This window comes from Neofelis nebulosa, chromosome 2 (assembly GCF_028018385.1).
Source record: "Neofelis nebulosa isolate mNeoNeb1 chromosome 2, mNeoNeb1.pri, whole genome shotgun sequence".
NCBI classification, from domain to species: Eukaryota; Metazoa; Chordata; class Mammalia; order Carnivora; family Felidae; genus Neofelis; species Neofelis nebulosa.
The window spans coordinates 180538185-180560070 of NC_080783.1; the positions used below are offsets into that span (position 1 = coordinate 180538185).

The window sequence follows — 21886 nt, forward strand, 5'->3', positions numbered from 1 at the left end:
GAATTTGGGGATTGCTTTGCTACTAAATAACTCAGTATATCCTAACTGATACACTATCTCTGCTTTGACAACTTCTATAATTACCCCAAACCACCATGTTTCTACCTTACCTGACTTGTATGACACATTTTCTTTTTTTTTTTTTAAGTTTATTTATTTTGAGAGAGAAAGAGAGAGAGAACATGTGTACACAAGGTGGGAGGGGCAGGGAGAGAGGGAGAGGGAGAATCCCAAGCAGGCTCTGCACTGCCAGTGCAAGCCTGATGCATTTTCTTTATACTGCTTATCTGGAACTAATGACATATTGCCACATACTGCTAGTTATCAGTCTAATGCTCCCCATTAACATTAGCTACCTCTGCACTTTTACTGAGACTTCCTCAAGTTAGGGATAGTGCCTTGTCCATTTTTATATCACACAAAGTATGGTCCATGGCTAAGGTATAAATTGTAATGAGTGTAGGAGTCAGGCTTATTATTTTTTTTAATGTTTATTTGTTTTTGAGAGAGCGCAAGCAGGGGAGGGGCAGAGAACAGAGGATCCAAAGGGGGCTCTGCGCTGACAGCAGTAAGCCTGATGTGGGGCTCAAACTCACAAATCGCGAGATCATGACTTGAACTGAAGTTGGACGCTCAACCAACTGAGCGGGAGCTCATCCAACCCAGGTACCCCTCAGATAGATTTATTTTGAGTTCTAATTCTGATACTTAGTGGCAATCTTCTTAAGCCTCAGTTTCCTTATCTGGAATAAAATAGAGTAATCATATATATCCTACAGAGTTTTTCTGAAGTGTGTGGATAACAGGTGCAGCATATACACAAATAATGGCATACTGGAATTATTGTCCCCTTATTTTATTATCATTATAGATTGTGTTCAGTAAATACTTGTGGATAAATCCTTCATTGATTGGAGTTTAGTGGTATGTACATTGGACTTGGAATCAGAAGTCCTGGATTTAAGGCATAGCTTTTGTCTCCAGCTTTGTGACCTTAGGAAAGTCACTTGCCCTGCCTGCATTTTTGCATTCTCAACTATAAAATGTAAATGCTAGTGAATAGACATTTCTCCAAAGAAGACATCCAGATGGCTAACAGACACATGAAAAAATGCTCAACATCTCTCATCATCAGGGAAGTACAAATCAAAACCACAACGAGATACCACGTCACACCAGTCAGAATGGGTAACATTAACAACTCAGGCAACAACAGATGTTGACAAGGATGCGGAGAAAGAGGATCTCTTTTGCACTGCTGATAGGAATGCAAACTGGTGCATACACTCTAGAAAACAGTATGGAGATTCCTCAAAATATTAAAACTAGAACTACTCTATGACCCAGCAATTGCACTAGTAGGTATTTATCCAAGGGATACAGGAGTGCTGTTTCAAAGGGGCACACGCACCCCAATGTTTATAGTAGCACTATAGACAATAGCCAAAATATGTAAAGAGCCCAAATGTCCATCGATGGATGAATGGATAAAGAAGATGTGGTGTATATATATACAATGGAGGATTGATATACAATCAAAAAAAAATGAAATCTTGCCATTTGCAACGACATGGATGGAACTAGAGTATATTATGCTATGCAAAATTAGAGAAAGACAAATATATGACTTCACTCATTTGTGGAATTTAAGATACAAAACAGATGAACGTAATGGAACGAAAGCAAAAATAATGTAAAAACAAAGAGGGAAATAAACCATAAGAGACTCTTAAATATAGAGAACAAACTGAGGGTTTCTGGAGGGGTATAGGGTAGGGAGATGGGCTAAATGGACAAGGGACATTAAGGAGGACACTTGTTGGGATGAGCACTTGTTGGGATGGGTGATATATGTAAGTGATGAATCACTAAATTCTATTCCTGAAATCATTATTACACTATATGTTAATTGAGTTAGATTTAAATTTTTTTAAAAATGTCACGTGCTTTACTGACTGAGCCAGCCGGGCACCCCTCTTTCTTTTTTTAAAGTAAACTCTGCCCTCAATGTGGGGCTCAAGCTTGTGACCCCAAGGTCAAGAGTTGCCTACTCTACTGACTGAGCCAGCCAGGAGCCCCTCAATTATTTTCTTATTAATTTTTATGAGGTTTTAAAAAACATTTTATTCTACTTACTAAGTACAATATAAGACACATAATAGGTACTCCTTAAATATACTTTGGGCTATTTCTTAATTGTTCCTGAGGACTTTTTAGGAAAAAAAGCAGACTTTCTAGGATGCTAACTCTTTTCTCTTCCTACCCAGGACACAGCTGGGCAAGAGCGGTACCGGACCATCACCACAGCCTATTACCGTGGGGCCATGGGCTTCATTCTGATGTATGACATCACCAACGAGGAGTCCTTCAATGCTGTCCAAGATTGGTATGAGATTCATTCATTCACCTCATTCATTCATTCATTCACCTCAGTTATTCATTATTCATCAAACTCTTTAGGAAAACCTAATGTGTGCTAGGTCTTGTGCTGTGTGCTAGGGAAATCTACGTGAATCAGACATGGCTCCTGTCCTTAAGGAACTCACAGATGAGAGGAGAGGAAGATAAGTAAGCAAGCAGTGAGAATATCATGTACATGTGCAGTGATAAAGAGAGGTACTGTTGGGAATCCAACAGAGGGCTGTGACCCAGCTTGGGGAGTCAAGGAAGGGATCATGGAGTTGCTGACACAGATGCTACATTTTGTAAGATGAACAGGAGTGAGCCAGGGGGTGAATAGATAAGAATATTCCAGGAAAAGTATACAGATGTACAAAGATGAGAAGGTAAGTGAGGGGTATAAAAAGAGCAGAGGTCATGAAGAATTTTGTGTTTTGGGATAAGGAATTTGGAGTTTATTCCCTAGATGACGACATTTGAACAGGGAACCAGCAGGTTCAGATTAATGTTTTGGAAGGATCATCCTGGTCATAGTAGTGAATGAATCCACATATGACATCCCCATAAAGTTTATCCCCAGGCTAGGGGTCAAGAGCACATCTAGTCCAAGCTTGTAAAGGTTCAACATACAATGGAAATCAGCACAGCTTCACAGGTACAACCTCTGAATGACTTACACAGCTTTCTTCCTGGAGTATAATTCACAGGGAGAAGGGAGCACAAGGGGAAGGACAGGTAAGAGGGAGGGCCCAGGACACTGTGTCCCTAATCAGTAGAAAGGATTGGGATGGGAGAAGATGGGACATCTGTGCCATGGTCTTCTTCAGAATCAGAGATGCTGAGAAGGCCAGCAATTCAGCAGCGGTACTGGCCAATGCCAAGGTTATCTATGCTGCCCTTTGCCCAACAGCCATCCTTCGATGACTTCCCTTCTGTAAAGGAACAGTTGCCATGACTGTGTGAAGTACTATTGGTGCCTTGTAGTCTTGAGTTGTGAGTGACTTTGCAGGCTCTCCAAGGTGCCTTCACATGTCTGTCATTCATGGTGGTCTAGGTTCTCCTTCTCAGCCTATTGGTTATCCTCCCCTTCCTCCTTTTTCTCTCTTCCCTTTTAACAAGACCCCTCCATCTTCCTTTTCTCTTTACTAGTCTTTTTTCCTCTTTCCTTTTCTCTTCCTTTTCTCCTTTCTTATTCCCTCTTTTCCCTTCAGTCACGATTTGTCTCAGCTCTCCTCTTTCTCTCCCTCTCCATCTTCCCCCCTACCTCCTACCATGGAATTATTAGCTCTTTCTTTCAGTGTCTCTACACTGCTAATTCCCTGTTGGCCTTGACCTCCTTCCCTTTTGCCATCAGTCCCTGTTCATTCTGTCTCAGGAACACAGTGACTTTAACACCTGGTGACGATTCCTCCAAGAATAACCTGAATTGCTAATCTGGGAGCTGAGAGTGGATGGGGGTGAGAAGAGGGACAAAAATGACAGAAAGAATAGTATGGGGAGACATTAAGAGTTGGCTCCAGGGACCTGCCTTGAGGCTAAAGATTAAGTGTCTATTTCTCCTAAGCCCTGGCCTTTAGGTTTTGCCTCTGAGAAACTTGGTCCTAGCCTAGCCCCTCCAGTGCCCAGCACAGAGCCTCATTCTTTGTCAGCCCATGACCAACGTGGCTGAGTGAATTCCGTACCTTAAGGGAATGGCTTCTCATCCTTAAAGAGAAGATTGGTGGTGGGATCAGCTTTAGGAGCAGGGTTGGTAATAGGTCCAGAAACAGTTAGGGTTCAGTTAGTTTGAGTGTCAGTGTCAGGATAGGGTTGCATTTAAGATCTGCTTCAGGGTTAACCATTTGCTGGCTTATTCATTCACCAGAAATTTGCTGACATCTCCTCTACTTTGTGCTCCGTGCTGGGGACTGGCACCCCAAAGATCAATGAGACTATCCTTGCCCTCAAGGAAAGACTGATAAGTTTAGCTAAATATAACAGGTGCCATGGTAAAGGTTTAAGTGACCAAAATGAGATTCCATTTTTGTCTGAAGGGATGGTTAGAGACAGAGTTAGGCCCATCCCCACAAGGAGATGTCCACAATATAAGGGCCCTATTTTATTCCTTACGTTAAAATTTTGTTTCTCATTATGTAAGTAGTATATACTCACTTTTGAAAAATTGAGAAGTACATAAAGTATTTTTGAAAAGTTTCATAATCATCTTTTGTGAGGGAAACTACTGCTGACGTTTTGGTTTCTACAAATATTCATCATCTGAGGCTTCAGTGAATGTTTGCAAGTCACAGAGGAAGAAGGAGAGGCTAGCTGGGCCTGAGAAAGCCTGAGACGACTTCCCCCAAGGAACTGTGGGACCATCCTTGGGTCTTGGGGGATGAGTTAGTGTGGGGAAGGGATTCCCAGTCAAAGGCACAAGCTATGGAAGAGCATTTGGGGATGGGTGGGAAGTGAGAGGAAGTGTGATAAAGCTGGAGAGACAGGATGTGAATGTTCTTGAACACCTGAGGGATATAGACTTCATCATCACATAGCTACTCGTTTTGCGGGCGGGGTTGGGGGGGTAGCATAGAAGAGTCCTTTCAGGAAAGGATCAGCTAGATGTTTTAGAAAGAACTCTCTGCCCAATGAAGAGAGGGATGGGCAGATGTATTAGAGGAATGCTACTAAGAGGTGGGTGAGGTTTGCAACCAGGGCTTAGGGGTCAGCACCTGTGACAACCAGCAGGGGCAGGTATCTGTCTGTCCTCAACTGAGTTAATTGACATAACTTGGGTGTAGCCTGCCTCCTGGAAGGGAAACCACGTCTTAGAGTTTTGCAGGGTCTGCCACCAGAGCAGGATGTCATTAACACAGTCTTCTCTTGGTCTCTCTTTAGGGCTACTCAGATCAAGACCTACTCCTGGGACAATGCGCAGGTTATCCTGGTGGGGAACAAATGTGACATGGAGGAAGAGAGGGTTGTTCCCACTGAGAAGGGCCGGCTCCTTGCAGAGCAGCTTGGTATGTGTACAACGTTTGTGTGTGTGTGTGTGTGTGTGTGTGTGTGTGTGTGTGTGTATGCATGTTTACAGTTAAGTGTGACATTAAAGGTATGTTGTGATTGTGAATTATGTACATGTGTGCTCTATGTATATTGTTTATATTTGTGTGATGTACATGTAAGCTTTGTGCTAATGAATTTTAGGTAATTTATTATTTATGATAATGTGTATATTTTGTTACATTGAATTAATAAGTAAAATTTAAATTTATGAACTATTTTTTTTCACCAGTGCCTTCCACAAAGGCTTTGAGGTATCTTATAAAAATCATCATAATAGGGGCAACTGGGTGGCTCAGTTGGTTAGGCATCCAACTTCGGATCAGGTCAGGATCTCGCATCTGTGAGTTCAAGCCCCACATGGAGCTCTGTGCTGACAGCTCAGAGCCTGGAGCCTGCCTTGGAGTCTATACCTCCCTCTTTCTCTGCCCCTTCTCCACTCGTGCTCTCTCGCTCTCCCAGAAATAAATAAACATTAAAAAAATTTTTTTTAATTATAATACATCAAAAAAATTAGAAAATCAAAGTAAAGGGAAAACAAGGCTAGGAGGAAAATAAGAGGAAGCCAGGGGTGAGATAAGTATGTATGTTTTAGGTTCCCAGGCATGTGTAAGAGTTGGGTCAAAATATTGGCTTTTAGCTCCCTACCAGCCATGCAAAGAGAGAAACATAACCAATACATGGTCTCAAGATGGTCCTTAAAATAAAAACAACCCCTCCAAAATAAAATAAAAACAAACCCATTATTCTCTTCACTGGCCACGATAGAGCAGACTCTATATGCTGGATGTGACAATGTCCTTAATAGCAAACATCCTTATAGCAACCACAACACTGTGTCTTAGTATTTCTCTCAATGTAAACTGATGCTTCTTCACCAAAACACCATTCACAACAACAGTAAATGTTTGAAGGGATGAAATAATGTGATTTAGGTATGCAGCTCAGTCTGACTTTTTCCAAGATTAAAGCACTCTTATCTCTGTGTTCCACTGAGACCCAGGTACCTCAGGTGCGTCTCAATGACCCCACAGCAGAACTCCTACCTATACTTGCTTAAAGGAGCAGCTGCTTTTCTTTTCTCTTCTCTTCTCTTCTCTTCTCTTCTCTTCTCTTCTCTTCTCTTCTCTCCTTTCCTTTCCTTTCCTTTCCTTTCCTTTCCTTTCCTTTCCTTTCCTTTCCTTTCCTTTCCTTTCCTTTCCTTTCCTTTTTTTAATGTTTATTTATTTTTGAGACAATGCAAGAGACAGAGTGCAGGCAGTGGAGGGGCAGACAGAAGGGGACACAGAATCTGAAACAGGCTCCAGGCTCTGAGCCGTCAGCACAGAGCCCGACGCAGGGCTCAAACTCATGAACCATGAGATCATGACCTGAGCTGAAGTCAGACGCTTAACTGACTGAGCCACTCAGGCGCCCCCCTTTCCTTTCCTTTCAGTATTGGGGTTCAATGTAGGATCACCTCAGAAAAAACTTCATCTAGAAGAAAGGATATATTTCTTAACTTTTAGCCAGCCTCCCTAAGTATGTCTCACAACCTAGGTATTGTAAGTATTGAGGAGTAGGAAGTTTAAAGTTATTCTCCCTTATGGTCTCTAGACTATAGGTATTTGGGCTTGTAGGTGGGAAAATTGTGTAATATATAAATGTGAGTTGTGTGTGGTATATATTTGTATTATGTATATTATGAGTACATGTGTGGGAGTGTCTTATATGTCTTTCTTCCCTCCTCTGTTCCCCAGGGTGGCCTGGAATAGAAAGTAGCAAACTGTAGGTGTTTAATAAATAGGGAGGTTGAGTTATCTTGGATTTTGCTGTTCTTACCCCATTACAGAAGTTCACAGGGTCCAGAAAGGGTCTACCTGTCCCCCTGTTCACAGAGCAGTAAGCATGTGGCTAAGCGTATGTTTGGGTGACCCTTGCTATCACTTTATGCCTTCAACCTGCTGTCCCCAGGGAGACTCCCAGCACTTTCCCTGAACTAACCATCTGTTCGGAATGCTCTCTTCTACTCCACATCCCCTACCCTCATCCAGCCAGTAAACCTAAACTCACTTTTCAAAGCAGCTCAAGCTTCACATCTTCTATAAAGCCCTTCCTGGCCCCCAGAGCTCTTTTCCTCTTGCCTCTACCCAATGTACCTCAGACACACAGCAGTCACAGTCCCTATCGCACTTGGGTGCACTTGTTTACTTGTCCATCTCCCTAAAGTTCTGTGAGGACAGGAAATGAGTCTAGTTTATTTTTGTGCCCACAGTGCCTACTATATGGCCTGGCTCTGAGTAGACACTGCAGAAATATGTTTTGATTAAATTTTATTATGTTAAGTATTTGGCTACTTCATTTTACTTCAATCCAATTAAGACTTTCTGAGCACCTACTTTATGCCAGGTACTGTGCTGTGAAATAGGATACACATTCCCTGGTCTGAAGGACAGAAAGAGTGATACCCCAAGTGATCAGTGTTGTGATAGAGGAATGTGCTGGGGGTTGTAGGGGTACAGAGGAGTTACCTAACTCAGCGGGGATCAGAGAACATGATGCCCAAGCTGAATCTTGAAGACAAGTAGGAGCAGCCAAGTGAGGAGGAGAAGCCAGGACATTTCAGGGGAGTAACACTGGCAAAGGCAAAGAACAGCACTGTGTGTTCAGGGTACTATAAATTGTTGACTGTGTGAGTCTAGCATTTCCCAAAGAGACTTATGCCATTGGAAGTGTGCAAGATGATTTTATGTATATACTTTGATATGTATTTGAAAAAAATATAGAGGTGCCTGGGTGGCTTAGTTGGTTAAGCATCTGACTCTTGATCTCAGCTCAGGTCTTAATCTCAGGGTCATGAATTCAAGTCCCACGTTGGGCTCCATGCTGGGCATGAAGCCTATTTAATAAGAAAGAAAGAAAGAAAGAAAGAAAGAAAGAAAGAAAGAAAGAAAGAAAGAAAGAAAGAAAGAAAGAAAGAAAGGAAGGAAGGAAGGAAGGAAGGAAGGAAGGAAGGAAGGAAGGAAGGAAGAGAAGAGAGAGAGGAAGAAAGAAAGAAAGAAAGAAAGAAAGGAAAGAAAGAAAGAAAGAAAGAAAAGAGGGAAAAAAAATCAGTACGTCAAGACCTTAGACCAAGTTTTAAAAGATGAGGTAGTTTTGTATTTGGGAAAAAAATAACCAGCATGCCAAGCCCTTAGGACTAAGATTTTTAAAAAGTGAGTTGGTTAAATATTTATTAGGTGTTTACCATGTGCCAGGCACTATTCTAAGTGTTTTAAAGTATTACTCACTTAATTTAATCCCCCTAGAACTCTCTGACATATGTGCTTCTCTTATCTCTAAGTTGTGTTAGGTGTTTTTTTTGTTTTATTTTGTTTTTGTTTTTTTAAACAGAGGAGGAAACTAAGGCACAGAGAAATTGAGTAACTTGCTTAAGGTCACACAGCTAGTAACAGGTTGAGTCAGAATTTGAACCCTAGCAGTGGTCTGGTTCCATACCCTGTGCTCCTAACTACTTAACCTCACTATATATAGTACCATGTATTATCACTAAATATGGTAATAATAGGTGATATATATATTGATCTAGGTGTTATATGAAATGCTGTATAGTAATTCATCTAATTCTTACTATAACCCTTCAAAGTAGGTACTATAGGGTATGTCCAATACTCTGAAAAATGAAGTTCAGAGGGGTTAAATAATTTGCTCAAGTTAAGAGATAGTGGGGTTAGTTTAGATCTATCAAATTTATATAGGAACATAGATGGAAGTAAGATTAATTCTTAGCGTAGGGTTTAGGAAGGCATTTAAAGAGAGTCTTAATGAATTAGTCCTATTTGGGCAGTAAAGTTAAACCACGTCTGTCCTGTACAATTTCCCGAGTTTTCCTCCATTACTTACCAGTATTTGCATATTGGACATCTATTTCTCTTGCTAGACCTTGAGAGCAACCAGGTTATGTCTAATTTGGGTCATTATCCTAAGGATCCAGCATAGGGTAGATATTCATTCATTCATTCATACATTTATTCACTTATTCATTGAGCACTTAACTCTGAGCTAGGTTCTATTTTAGCATTTGGCATATAATAGTGAACAAAACAGCTATGATCCTTACTGTCATGGAACTAATGGGAAGGGGACAATAAATAATTATACAAATAAATATATAATTTAAAATGTTGTAAATAGACAAATTGAATGGTATGTGAATTATATCTCAATAAAGCTGTTAAAAATTGTGATATGTTCTACATGAGTTAGGACTCTTGTTATGGCAAGTGATAGAATCCCAAATCAAACTAGCTTTCATTAAAAAAAAATAGCTTATTAGCTCATGTAGCTGCACAGTTCACTAGGCCCAGGATTCAACTGCCCTTTCCATTTCTCAATTTTGTTTATCCCTTCAGCCTCCCTCCTTCTCCAGGCAAACTCTGCATGGGGAGTAAGATGGGTGATGGAAGCTCCAGATTCATATCTTCTCAACTCCTGAAAAAAAAAAAAAAAAAAAGGCCTTCTCTTCTCTCTCCCTTCAATCTTAGGGAAGACTATGATTGGCCACCTGTGAGTCACATGCCTGTTCCAATGGCTGGGGGAGGCGGGTATTATGACCTATAGTGCCACCACAACTGTTTAAAAATAGTGGTTCCCTAAAAGAAGGAATGGTGGGCAGATAAATGTAACATAAGTTACAAGTGCTATGAAGAGAGTGAAACAGAGAAACTTAATTTTAGACTGGAGAGTCAAGATCTTCCGAGAAAGTAACACTGAAGCTGAGAACTAAAAGATGAGAAAAAGTTAAGCAAAGAGTGGGTGTGAGTGAGTGTGTGGTGGGGGCAGGGGCAGGGCACGGAGGCAGAGGACCATGTTCCAGATCAAGAATAGTCCTACTGTGGGGTAAAGCTTGAAGCACTCATGATATTGAAAGAAGGCCATACCGCAGGGACTGAACAATCAAGGGGGGGAGTAGTGTGAGGTGAGAGTGGAGAGGTAGGCAAGGGCCAAGTCATGAAGGATCCTGTGGATCATGTTAAGAATTTTGCAAGGATGTGATCAGATTTGGGAACAGTGAGGGTGGATGCTCAGCCTTCCTCATTCGCACTTCAGTCCTATCTCTGCTATGCCAGCAATTGAGTTTCAGTGGTCTGTTTGCCACCATAGTAGTGCCACTCGCTGCTCGATGGGATTCCTCTTCAGGACTCCCTTTCCCTTAGCTTTTCTTAGCTCACTAGGCCAATCTAGTGATATGGCCAGCTGCTAGCTTTTATTAAAGCTGTGAGTAGCAGCAGGCTATCAGTATCCTCGAAGTTCCTGGGACATGGGTGAGACTGTGGCAAGTGGATCTTTGGGAGTATGGAGCAGTTTCAGGGACTCCTATTGTGAGAAGCATGGCATTTTGGGGCTTCTTCCCTCCTGTGTCCCTCAGAAAGGGACATCTTGTCCCTTCTCTGGATCTGAATGCAAATGGACCTGGCCAGAGCCCAGAGAGGATAGTAAAAGAGAAAAACGCACTTCTGCTTACAAGGGAGGGAGAGACTCATTTACAATGCGGTCTTAGAACACGCACATACACTCACTCCAGCAAAGTTTAGTGTGAAAAGCACCAGAGTAGGAGTTGGAGGCTGAGGGTTTTATCCTGTTTCTGCCACTAATTTGCTATATGATCTTGAGCATCTTGTCTCCTGTCTCTGGGTCTCAGTTTACCCATCTGAAAAATAGGAGATTTGGGTTAGTTGAATGGGAAGGTCCATTTGGCTCTATCCCTTCTCTTTGATTCCATGATTTCAGTTCACACAATACCTACTTATCACTCAGACCTCACAGACCTTTGTACATTGCCTTGCTTATTTTAGGTGCCTGTTAAATGGGCTTGTTTGTTTGTTTTTTGAATTGGGATGAACAGTTGAAACCTGCACCACAGAGCCTCGTTGCAGAGAAAGACCTGACATTGATAGTAACTAACTTTGATGCAGTGACTTACAGTTTACAAGGTGCTTTCACAACAATTTTCTGTGACCCTCATCCTCACTCCTAGCCTGGAAGATGTCATCATCATCAGCTCCATGATACTGATGAAGAAGCTGAATCCAAACTTGTGTTTTCTTGCACACAATGAGCTGTGCCACTCACTTCTGTCTCTTTATTTTTTCATTTAAAGATTCTGTAACTTTTCTAAGCCACGCAGGTATCAGGTGGTAGGCCCAGTACTCAAACTCAGGCTTTGGACTAAAAATCCTAAGGTTCCCATTATATCATCATCCAGTGGTGTTTTCCCAAAAGCTTGCCACTGTTTCTCTTCAAATTTCTACCCTTAGTCACAGTGTTAGTGAGATTTCTTTAGATTCTGTTGTGGTAACACATAACTCGAGTCAGGAGCTTAGATAATAAAGGTTTATTTCTCACATATGCTAGCTGCAAGTCAGCTGTGAATCTGTTCCATGTGTTTTCCTACTCTGGGGTCTAATCTGGGATGGCTAAACCATACAAAGGCTCTTAAATCTTCTGTTGGGACTTGGAATGCCCACATCTGTTGGCCAAAGCAAGTTACATGATCAAATTTGATGTCAATGAAACAGAAAGATATAATCCTCCCACAAGGAGGTTCTTCAAAGCACTTGCCAATGGGTGGATATGCCAAATCCTGTACAGAGAGGGCAGTGAATAATCTGCCACAGTTGTCTAACACATGATGGACGCTGGGGACACAGAAGTGAACACCTGCCTTTACCCTGCCTTCAAGATGCCAATTGACTAGAGAAACAAAATAGTAGAGAGGTAATTTCAACATCCTTTGGGTAGATGGCTGTGTCAGTCCTTAGCCTGTTTGATATCATTCTTCACTCTTCTGCTGTCTCTCCTGCAAACACCCCGTCCCCCACTCCCATCCCAGGGGGTTGACATTTGCAGGCTGTGTTTCCCAGGTTCCTGTGACAGTGGCTTTTGGATGCATTTAGCCAAGGAGAGACATAGGCAGGTGATTAGAGATGGGGAAAAGGGAAACCTGTATATTCCCTCTCCCCACCTTGGATGACTCCTCAAGTAGAGGCTACTCCTCTTCTTTGGCTCCTGCTTTCCTGGCTCTAGCTTCCTTTGGCCTTAGTAGTAGGTTTGTTTTATTTGTTGGTGATAATGTCTGGTTTCCTCACTATTCTTATTGGCCTCTTTGTTCTTCTGTCTCTTATATAACCAATTTCCTCTAGTTTAAATGTTAAGAATAGTTCCCATTTTGCTGTTGGAATCTGATGGAAACAATTGTGTAAGGTACTATGGGAGAACAGGGGAGAGGTACATTGTATGTTGTAAGTGGTGGAGGTGGGGTGAGAAGAGAAAGGTAATTCCACAATTGAATAATGAAAGTAACTAGGAGTAGGAGCTAGAGAGTAATAGCATGAGTAATGGCACCAAATGAGAGAGTGTTCATATCTCTGGAGCATGGTGTGTGCCAGGAAGATGGAGCCAGGGAAGTAGATAGAGGCCAAGCCACGAAAAATCTTGGATGTTAAGCCAATGAGTCTGGGTATTGCATTAATTAGGCCTCTTTCAGTCCCAGTTACACAAGTCCAAGTCAAAATAGGACAGAAGCATAGCTGAACAAAATGAAAGAGAAGGTCGCTGTAAATGAGATGATTGAGAAATTAAGGGTGTTAGATGAATTGACCACATGAAACCCAAAGTTCCTGAGAATGAGAACAACCCTGGGCATAAAGGAACACAGTGAGTCACTTGCCAAATTATCAATGACCAGCAGGTCATGAATTGAAGATTGATACATGACAGAGATGGGAGGTATCAGAGGGAGGTAGAGAAGGTATTTGAACATAAAAGTGGAGAAGTGTTCTAGGGCAGTGTCAGGATGAGGAGAGGTAAGTTCAGTTGGTTATGAGTTTTTGAATAGGATTCTGAGGTCAAACTCAGAAGCAGGCAGTGTGGACAAACTGTAGAGTCTGGGTCTATGACAGCTACCTTTGGGCAGGATAGGTAAACATGATCCTGGGGGGATGTGGATTATCTCAGATTCAGCTAAGACTTGGGCCCTATTAAAGATAGAAGAAATATTGTTGTGAAGCCAATTAGAGGGAGGAAAGGACTGAGGGCTAGTCTGATTAATTGGTTGTCATCTTTCTGACCTCACTAGGTTCTCAGCTCCTGAGAATCCTTACTAATGAATCTGAGGGAAAGGTTACCATCTGGGCCTGCTAATGAAGAGCCTTCCAGAAGCCTGACAGTAATTGGATGGATGTGAATTTGGAATGGTCCTGCTAGGGAAAGAGACCCATGAGCTGGCTAAGGCCATGAGCTGGTTACTCAAATCAGAGTTCCCACACCTTGGGTACCTTTAAGATGACAGTGACAGCGTCTCTTTGGCATGACACATGAGCCCTCCATGAGTCTCCATGAGACTTACTGTCTCATCTGTCATCACTTTGAGCTTTCTGCTCTAATGATAACAAACTACTATGGTCACTCTGGCATATACCAATGCTGTTTTTGCCCATTATCTGTGCTCATGCTGCTTCGCCTGCCTGGTGTAGTACACACAAATGTGCTCACACATACATTCACAATCACCTGTCTTTATCTAGTTGATATCTGTGTAGGAATCAGCTTCTCCAAGAAGCCTTCCCTGGCCCCCCAGGACAGTTAGGTGCCTCCTCTTGTGTCCTGCTAATCCCCTTGCTTCCCACCATTCCAGCATTTATCATGGTAATACTGTCAGTGTGTCTGTCTCTCACACTAGACTAGGAGCTCCTCAAGGGTAAGAACTGCCGATTCACCCAAGTGTCATCGTGAATGTTGAGCTGACTTTTATGACCCCTACTGTCCACATCCTCTCAAGCACATTCTCCATGCTCCCCCCCTCCTTCAGTCATCTCTTCGTCAACCAGCACTCACCAAACACCTATACCTTTGGCTATTTCTGGGGCTCAGATGAATGGCATAGTCCCTGCTCAGGGACCTTCTTGTCAAATGGACTTCTACCATGCAGGGTAACATGTGCTATAGCTGTATAAGAGGCTGTATCTAAGCTGAGCCTGAAAGAATGAAAAGTTAGTTAGGTGAAGAGTTTTGCTCAGTTGTAGCCTCAAAGATTCCTCTTTCCACTAACTTCTGGAAGCCTCCTCCTGCTCTCTTCCCATGCCACTCTCTCTCTCTACTGCATTCCTGCACAGCCTCTGGTTTGCTCTACTTGGGTTAGAAATGTTATATAGTGTTCAGTCACTATTCCAACTGAGAGCGAGACAAAGGGGCATAAGGGATAGAGCCCTAGCTTATACCGCATCCCCAAGCCTAGGTTTTCCTGTCTGTAACTTACAAGTAATAACCCCTGCCTTGCCCCCCACTCCGCTCACAAGGTTGTTTTAAAATTATATTTTGGGGGCACCTGGGTGGCTCAGTCAGTTGAGCATCTGACCCTTGATTTTGGCTCAGGTCATGATCTCAGGGTTCGTGAGATGGAGCCCTGTGTTGGGCTCTGTGCTGACAGCGTGGAGCCTGCTTGGGATTCATATTCTCTTTCTTTCTCTCTCTCTCTCTCTCTCTCAAATAATAAAACTTAAAAAAATAAAATTGTATTTGTGAACTGTTATAGACTATGCATACATAAGGGCTCTGATTAATGTATCTTTTCCACAATTAGATTTGGTCTCCTTTTGTCCCTGGCTCTCAACATGAGACCTGGCACAAAGTCAATGTTCAGTAAAGACTGGTTTATTGATTGACCCTGAGTGATTAGGAGAAAGAAGATTTCCCTAAAGGCCCTGGGTGCAAGGAAGCTGGGACTAAAGTGAACTAGGAATATAAGGAAAAGGGAATTAACATGTATTCCATATGCCAATTATTTCACATACTTATGTGCATTTAATTCTTATTACCTCACTATGAGGTAGGTAATATTCAACCCATTCTACAGATAAAGAAATAGAGGCTGAGAGAGGTTGGGCAACTTGCCCAAGGTCATACAGCCAGTAGCTGACAGGGACTATAATCAAATCCGGGTTATGTGACTCCTGGGCCTCTTCCCACTGCCCACCTGTACAACATGACATGTCCTCCCCTCAGTGCCAATTCCTCAGAAATGATTTGTGCCCTGGCCTTGAACTGGGTCCTCATCTTCATCCAAACTAATAGTTAAAGCCTATTTACTTCTTTACCTGTTTGCCCCTTTCCTAGGCAAGCAATACGCTCCCTCCTCTTCTCCAAAAACTATCACTTGTGATAAGCCAGTCAAAGGCCAGAGAGTCAATTTTTATGATACTCATTAAGGAAAAGCTACATGCTGGAGGGTCTCTGAAGCTGACTGTGTTTCTGTAGCCTGAAGATAATGAGCCAGCAGCCAACTCCTTCTTTATCACAAGTCGATGGTTAGCACGCACTCCTGCTGCTTGCCTTTCTCAGGTTGGGTAAAGGGCCACTGAGAGACTGTCAACCAAAGGAGGCCTGGAAGGAGCTGGGAGTGCCTTCAAGCTGAGATGGTGGAGGAAGAGGAGGCTTGTTTGTACCTGGGGGCTTCAGTCCTTCAGTCCACAGTGGGATAATAGGGAGTAGGAAGTGGGGAGAAAAAAGAGCCCCTCCTTTGTGGGAAAAGACAATAAAAGAAGGAGAACAGGATGAAGAGGAGGTGAGAGGAGCAGATGAAAGTAGAAGGAAAGAAACTGTTATTCTAACAGGCAACTTCGTACACCAGTTTATCTCTCCTCTCACTTAATTCTCCCAGCTGTTCTCAGCAGGAACACACTGTAGCTATTCCTATTTGACAACTGAGGAGTCTGAGACTCAGAGAGGCTAAGTGATTCACAGAGATAAAGTGACTTGCCCAGATTCAGACAGGGTAATAGTCAGATAAAGGCAAAGGCCAAAGAGACTTGTAAAGAAGAGAAAGGCATAGGAAGGAAGGAAGGAAGGAAGGAAGGAAGGAAGGAAGGAAGGAAGGAAGGAAGGAAGGAAGGGGAAGGGAAGGGAAGGGAGAAAGGAGAAAGGAGAAAGAAAAGGAAAAGGAAACAAAAGAGAGAAGGAAGTAAGGAGGGGGGTACCTGGGTGACTCACTCTGTTGAGCATCTGGCTCTTGATTTTGGTTCAGGTCATGATCTCACAGTTTGTGGGTTCAAGTCCTGCATTGGGCTCTGCGCTTACAGTGCAGAGCCTGCTTGGGATTCTCTTTCTCCCTCTCTCTCTTGGCCCCTCCTCTGCTTGCACACACACTCTCTCTGTCAAAATAAATAAATAAACATTTTTTTTTTAAAAGAAGGAAGGAAGGAAGAAAAGAAATAAAGATGGGAAGAAGAGAAAGAGAAGAAGTAGGAGACAGGACTGTGTATGAACTTTGGAGCTAGCCAAACCCAGATTTAAACCCAATTTCCACTAATATAGTCCCGTGACCTTGTGTGAGTTATGCAATCTCTTGAAGCCTTCATTTTCTCATTTATAAATTAAAGATGATTATATTTACCCACAGTAAGATAATAGTTCCAAAGCTCCTGGCATCGTGTCTGACATATAGTGGGTGCTCAATAAATATAAAGAATCCAAAGGAGAAAGTGTGAGGAACATAAGGGAAAAGAAGGAGAGACATGAAAACAAGGGAAGAGAGAAGTTTTGAGAAGAAATAAAGATGCACCTGAAAGGAAAGGAAAGAGGAAGTTCCTTGGACAAATAGGAGGGAGGAGACTGGGTCAGGGACCTATAAAGAAGGAGGCTTTTACTTCTAAGAACTGCCACCAACCTGGTCAGAATTCCTCAGCTGGGAAGTAGCCACTTTGTCTGAATCAGGAGGGACTTTCTTGTGTCTCTTGGGACAATCAAGTTCTGTTCCTTGTCACAGAAAGTGTCACTAAAGATCTCAAGGTACCAAACAGACAAGAATATTTTATGCTTCAAGTGCAGCCTTCCATGTGCCTTCTGTTGGGTTTGTGTGGGAGGCAGAGCTATAGAGAAAGTCCAGGGGAATTCAGGGAGGAGGAACCTCATAAGAGATAAGCCAGTGGGTCTGGGGCGGAAAGGGCAAATGAAGCTTTATGTGGTGTGGATCTTGGGGTGCCTTCCAGATCCCAGAGGGCTAGGCTGTGAGGTGACTGAAAGGCAAGGGAAAGAGGAGGAAAAGCCCTAGTGAAAAAGGTCAAAGCTTGGGCTTCTTTAACTGGTGCCTCTATTTATCTTGGGCAAGTCAGCTTATTTCTCTAAGCCACAGTGTCTGCACTAGTGAAATGGAGGGGTCTGCCCAAATACTCCTCCTCCCAGGGGTAACATGAGGATCAGACAAAATAATGGATTGGAACACTGTGAAGTGCTGTGTACACATATTGAAGTATTCACTCTTTCAGAAAACACCTAGTGACCCCCACTCTGTGTCAGGCACAGGGCTATATACTTTACATGCATTATCTTGTTTAATGAGTTAGGTAAAATTAACACAATTTATAAACCAGGGACTTGATTTATAAAGAGAATACGTGACTTGCTGGGGATAATAGAGCTGACCAGTGGTAGAACCAGAATCTGACTGACTGTAAAACCCGTGCAGGTAATGCCCCTGCCCTGTACCATTTCTTTAAAGCAGAATCCCCTGCCATGGAATTAGGCCTCCTCACTTCATTCCTTAGCACCAGCTGTATTAATTCGGAGTGTTCTGGCCAGGGGGCATACAAAGGAAGGGAAAAATCCTTACTACTTTCTGTCTTCTCTTCTTAGGGTTTGACTTCTTTGAAGCCAGCGCCAAGGAGAACATCAGTGTGAGGCAGGCCTTCGAGCGCCTGGTAGATGCCATTTGTGACAAGATGTCTGATTCGCTGGACACAGACCCCTCTGTGTTGGGCACCTCCAAGAACACCCGTCTCTCAGACACCCCACCGCTGCTGCAGCAGAACTGCTCATGTTAGGCAAGGCCCACCCTCCCGATTTCCCCTTCTTGTGACCCCACACCCACTCTGCTTCCCGCATTACACTCTGTCCACCCCCAGCCCCAAGCAAGCTGAGTTGCTGCTGTTCTTTGCCTGCAGTGGAGGTGGAAGCATGCCCCTCGAATTCTCTGCAGATGGCCTCCCTTGCAGACACCCAGCCCCAAACCAACAACCAGGTCATGGCATGGGTTAAGGTTCACTTTACAAAAGAAGACTCAATCTTACAAAGGGGATTCACTTCAGGGACGTGGAGAGGGAGTCTCTTTTCTGCCTTTAAAATAAGATTTCCTCCTTTGACCAAAATTTGACACATGCACACTTTTCAGGCCTGGCCAACTGGGTAAGTGAGGACAACCTACACAGCTAATCCTATTAAAGAAAACCTCCTCATACACAACATGCTTGTTTCATATCAGACTCCCTGTGGGGCTTCCTCTCAAAGCCCTATGCCTATTACCATGGATGCCCACAGGGCCTGGGCAGTTGCTGTGGTGACAGGCCAGAGCTAATCTCCAGAGAGCTCAGACTCTCTAATGATGCTGAAGGAGCAAAGGCTAAGCCAGAAATACATTTAAAAGAAAAGATTATTCCCTGCAAAATGTCAAAGGTTCCTGCTATATTAAAGAGTAGACGAGTGAGCTCGAGAAAGAGAAAGAGAAAGAAAAGAGAATCACAGGCAAGATAAAGGAACAGGTCATGACTTTCTGATTTTGCTGCTTTCCAGGTGATTCTTAACTGTGGGAACTCCATGAAATTGGTCTTTGTTTTTTAGACTCCCAGAATTTGAAATATTTAGAGTTACCTGGTCTGACTAGTCAATTCCAGTCTTCACATCTCTGATAAGTGGCTGTCAGACCTCACAACCAAATCTCTTTCTTCTAAAGCATACCTTCTAGGCAGGGATGGGAGCTCGTTGTCCATACCATCTTTGGGCAACTCTCATAATTGAAAGTTTTCCTTGCTTTAGGCTGAAATCTGTGCCCTGGCAATTCTTCTTCTTTTTACCCCATTTGTACCAGCTCTGCTGTCAGAGACCTCACAGTCTCTGCCCCTTGACACCCTCAGATAATTTGAGAACAGAAATCATGACCTCTCCTTTTCTCCAAGTCAGATAGTTCTGCTGTTCTTCATGGTGTCTTCCCTCCAAACTGCCCTTTCCTCCAACCCATCTTTCAATCACTGCTGAGTAGTACAACTGGGAAATGTAATTTAAGGCAGAATAAATCTAGGGGGCATGACCCTGAAAAAATTGGGAAAACTCAACTCAGAGGTCCCAATCCCAAACTCACCCTCCTGGGAGTAAAATCTTAGTTTCCACTGAAGAGAGGATGTGAAACCATTCCTAGGGAAAGCTGCTTAATTAAAGCTGCTTAATTAGTCACATAATGAGTAAAAGGAAAAACCAAAACCACATGAAAACCTTTGACACCAGAAACAAATGGAGTGGATTCTAGCTTGTTTAGACATGGCACATGTTTGGTTTTTAGCTGAAATAATGTCATGGAACTAGCACTGATTCTTGAAAAATCTTTCCTCCCAGCCCTAGCCCGAATCCCCACTTCCCCCTTCACTAACATGCCACCTCAGAAGTTGGTGGGGGAAGGGGGAGAGTCTCTCCCAAGTTTTTTGTCCATTCCAAATGCAGTTCGTTATCCTAGGAAAGTACCTTAACTAGCATAGGTCCAATGACTGCATAAGAGGACCCCCCAGAGTCCTCCCTGTGGAGATGTTGCTTTTTTTGATGTGATGCAGAGGATAGAGCTTTTGGACTTGGACTTGGAATCAGGAGACCTGGACTCTGCCCTTAAATCAAGTGTGACTCTGGACCAATCACTCCATCTCTGAGTCTTGATTTCCCACCCATAAAATGTGGAGGTTATTTGGGTAATCTTTAAGGTCTCTTCTAGCACTAATAATTCTGTGACTCTTTTTTTCACTTTTATCATTTCAGTTGATCTGCAAAATGAACCTGAGAGATGAGGATTATCACCCCAATGTCATTGTAGCTAACACTGAGGTCATGCTTACTCTGTACTAAACATTGTTCCGAGCACTGTACATATATTAACTTATCTTCTCAATATCTTTGTGAGGGATGCACTATAATCAACCTCATTTAAAGATGAGGTTAAGTAAGATACAAAAAGGTTCTTTAGCTTGCCTAAGGTCACATAACGAGTAAATAGTAGAGCTGGGGTTCAAATCCAGGCAGTAGATTCTAAGGTCTGTGCTCTTTATCACATTCTATATGATGTTTTTTATAGATAAACTATGACCCAAAAAGATTAAGACACTTGACCAAGATGATACAGCTAGGAAGTATTAGAGCCCTGTTAGGATTCAATCCCAAGGCCATCAGATTCAGAGTCCACTGGAGAAAAGACTTATGTCTCTAATCTGTTAACAAATTACTCAACTATTAAGACTAATCCAAGATGATGGATATCTAATGCTTCTGGAAAGGAGTCAGTCTCTGAGGCAATCAGGTCCCAAGGGCCTGAGCGAAAATTGTCCAATGTTTTTCAGGACCAAGTCCCTGTATCTGTCTCTGTCAGGAAATTCTTACCTACCTCTCAAGCAATGCTTTAAGCAGCCTCCAGCAATGGAGCATTTTGCAGGAGTGACTTGATTAACTTCTTCAACCATGGACAAATGTGATCCCTTTACAGACAGTGATTCTTGATGTGCTTTTTATACTGCTAAGTCAATACAGGTCAGGGATAATCACTATTTTTCTGGGCAGTAACACCCATCTACCCTAGTACTAGGATTTCAGACTGAGCTCCTTGTGACCTTTGGATATTTTAGTACATATATCCAATAATCTTTTCTCTCATACTGGATATCCAGGCAAATAGTGAAATTTCTATTTAAAAATTGTTAAATTCTTTAAAACTCAGGAGCTAGTTTAAGAGAGCAATCATCTTCACAACAGATAGAATCAAGAGTTGAATGTGATAATGGCAAACCTACTGGGCAACAGACCAACAGAGCTGCTTGCTAGATGGCAGTCCCCCAGACCTGCTCTGTGACCTCATTTCTGCCACATGGAAGCCAGGAGCTTCCAGCCGATTACAGTGCAATGTTTATCAATCACAGTAATAGTGCAATTAGCCACCAAGGTTCAAGCTGCATAATATGTGTTAGTGGCAACTTGTCCCAGTTTTCATCTTGCTTAACAATCCAAATAAAGGAAGACTAAACAAACAAACAAACAAAAATCTCTTGACCTCAAAAGAGGCAAAAGTAGGCCAAATGTGCAATACAGTATTGTAGCTATTTACAGAATCTGTTTTAAATGCACGTGTATCTGTAAATACAAAGTGATTCGTGACTTATTATTGTCTCCTCAGTCTGTAGCATTAATTAACTTCTGGGAGCAGCAATGGGGTAGACTGTACTAAATGGCCACAGACTCAAATATTAGATCTGGAAGGAGTTTAGAGAAAAGCTTGTCCAGGCTTCCCATTTTACAAAGAGGAAGGTTGCAGTCCTGGGAAAAGGAAATTTCCTAAGGTCACTCTGAGAGTGTATTAGTGATAGAATCAGGACTAGATCTTGGGTTATCTCTA

At 42.6% G+C, this 21886-nt stretch overlaps 1 protein-coding gene across 4 annotated transcripts in view; it reads left to right on the top strand.

The window, feature by feature from the left end:
- The window catches only part of RAB3B (RAB3B, member RAS oncogene family), a 116228-nt gene extending 94580 nt beyond the window's left edge, over positions 1-21648 (top strand). For all 4 annotated transcript variants that reach the window (XM_058717406.1, XM_058717407.1, XM_058717408.1 and 1 more), the window contains 3 exons: positions 2268-2386; positions 5275-5399; positions 18106-21648. In XM_058717406.1, the coding sequence (XP_058573389.1) occupies positions 2268-2386; positions 5275-5399; positions 18106-18293 (432 nt within the window). In that variant the 3' untranslated portion in view covers positions 18294-21648. The remainder of the gene's footprint in view (positions 1-2267; positions 2387-5274; positions 5400-18105) is intronic.
- Positions 21649-21886: the final 238 nt, after the last annotated feature.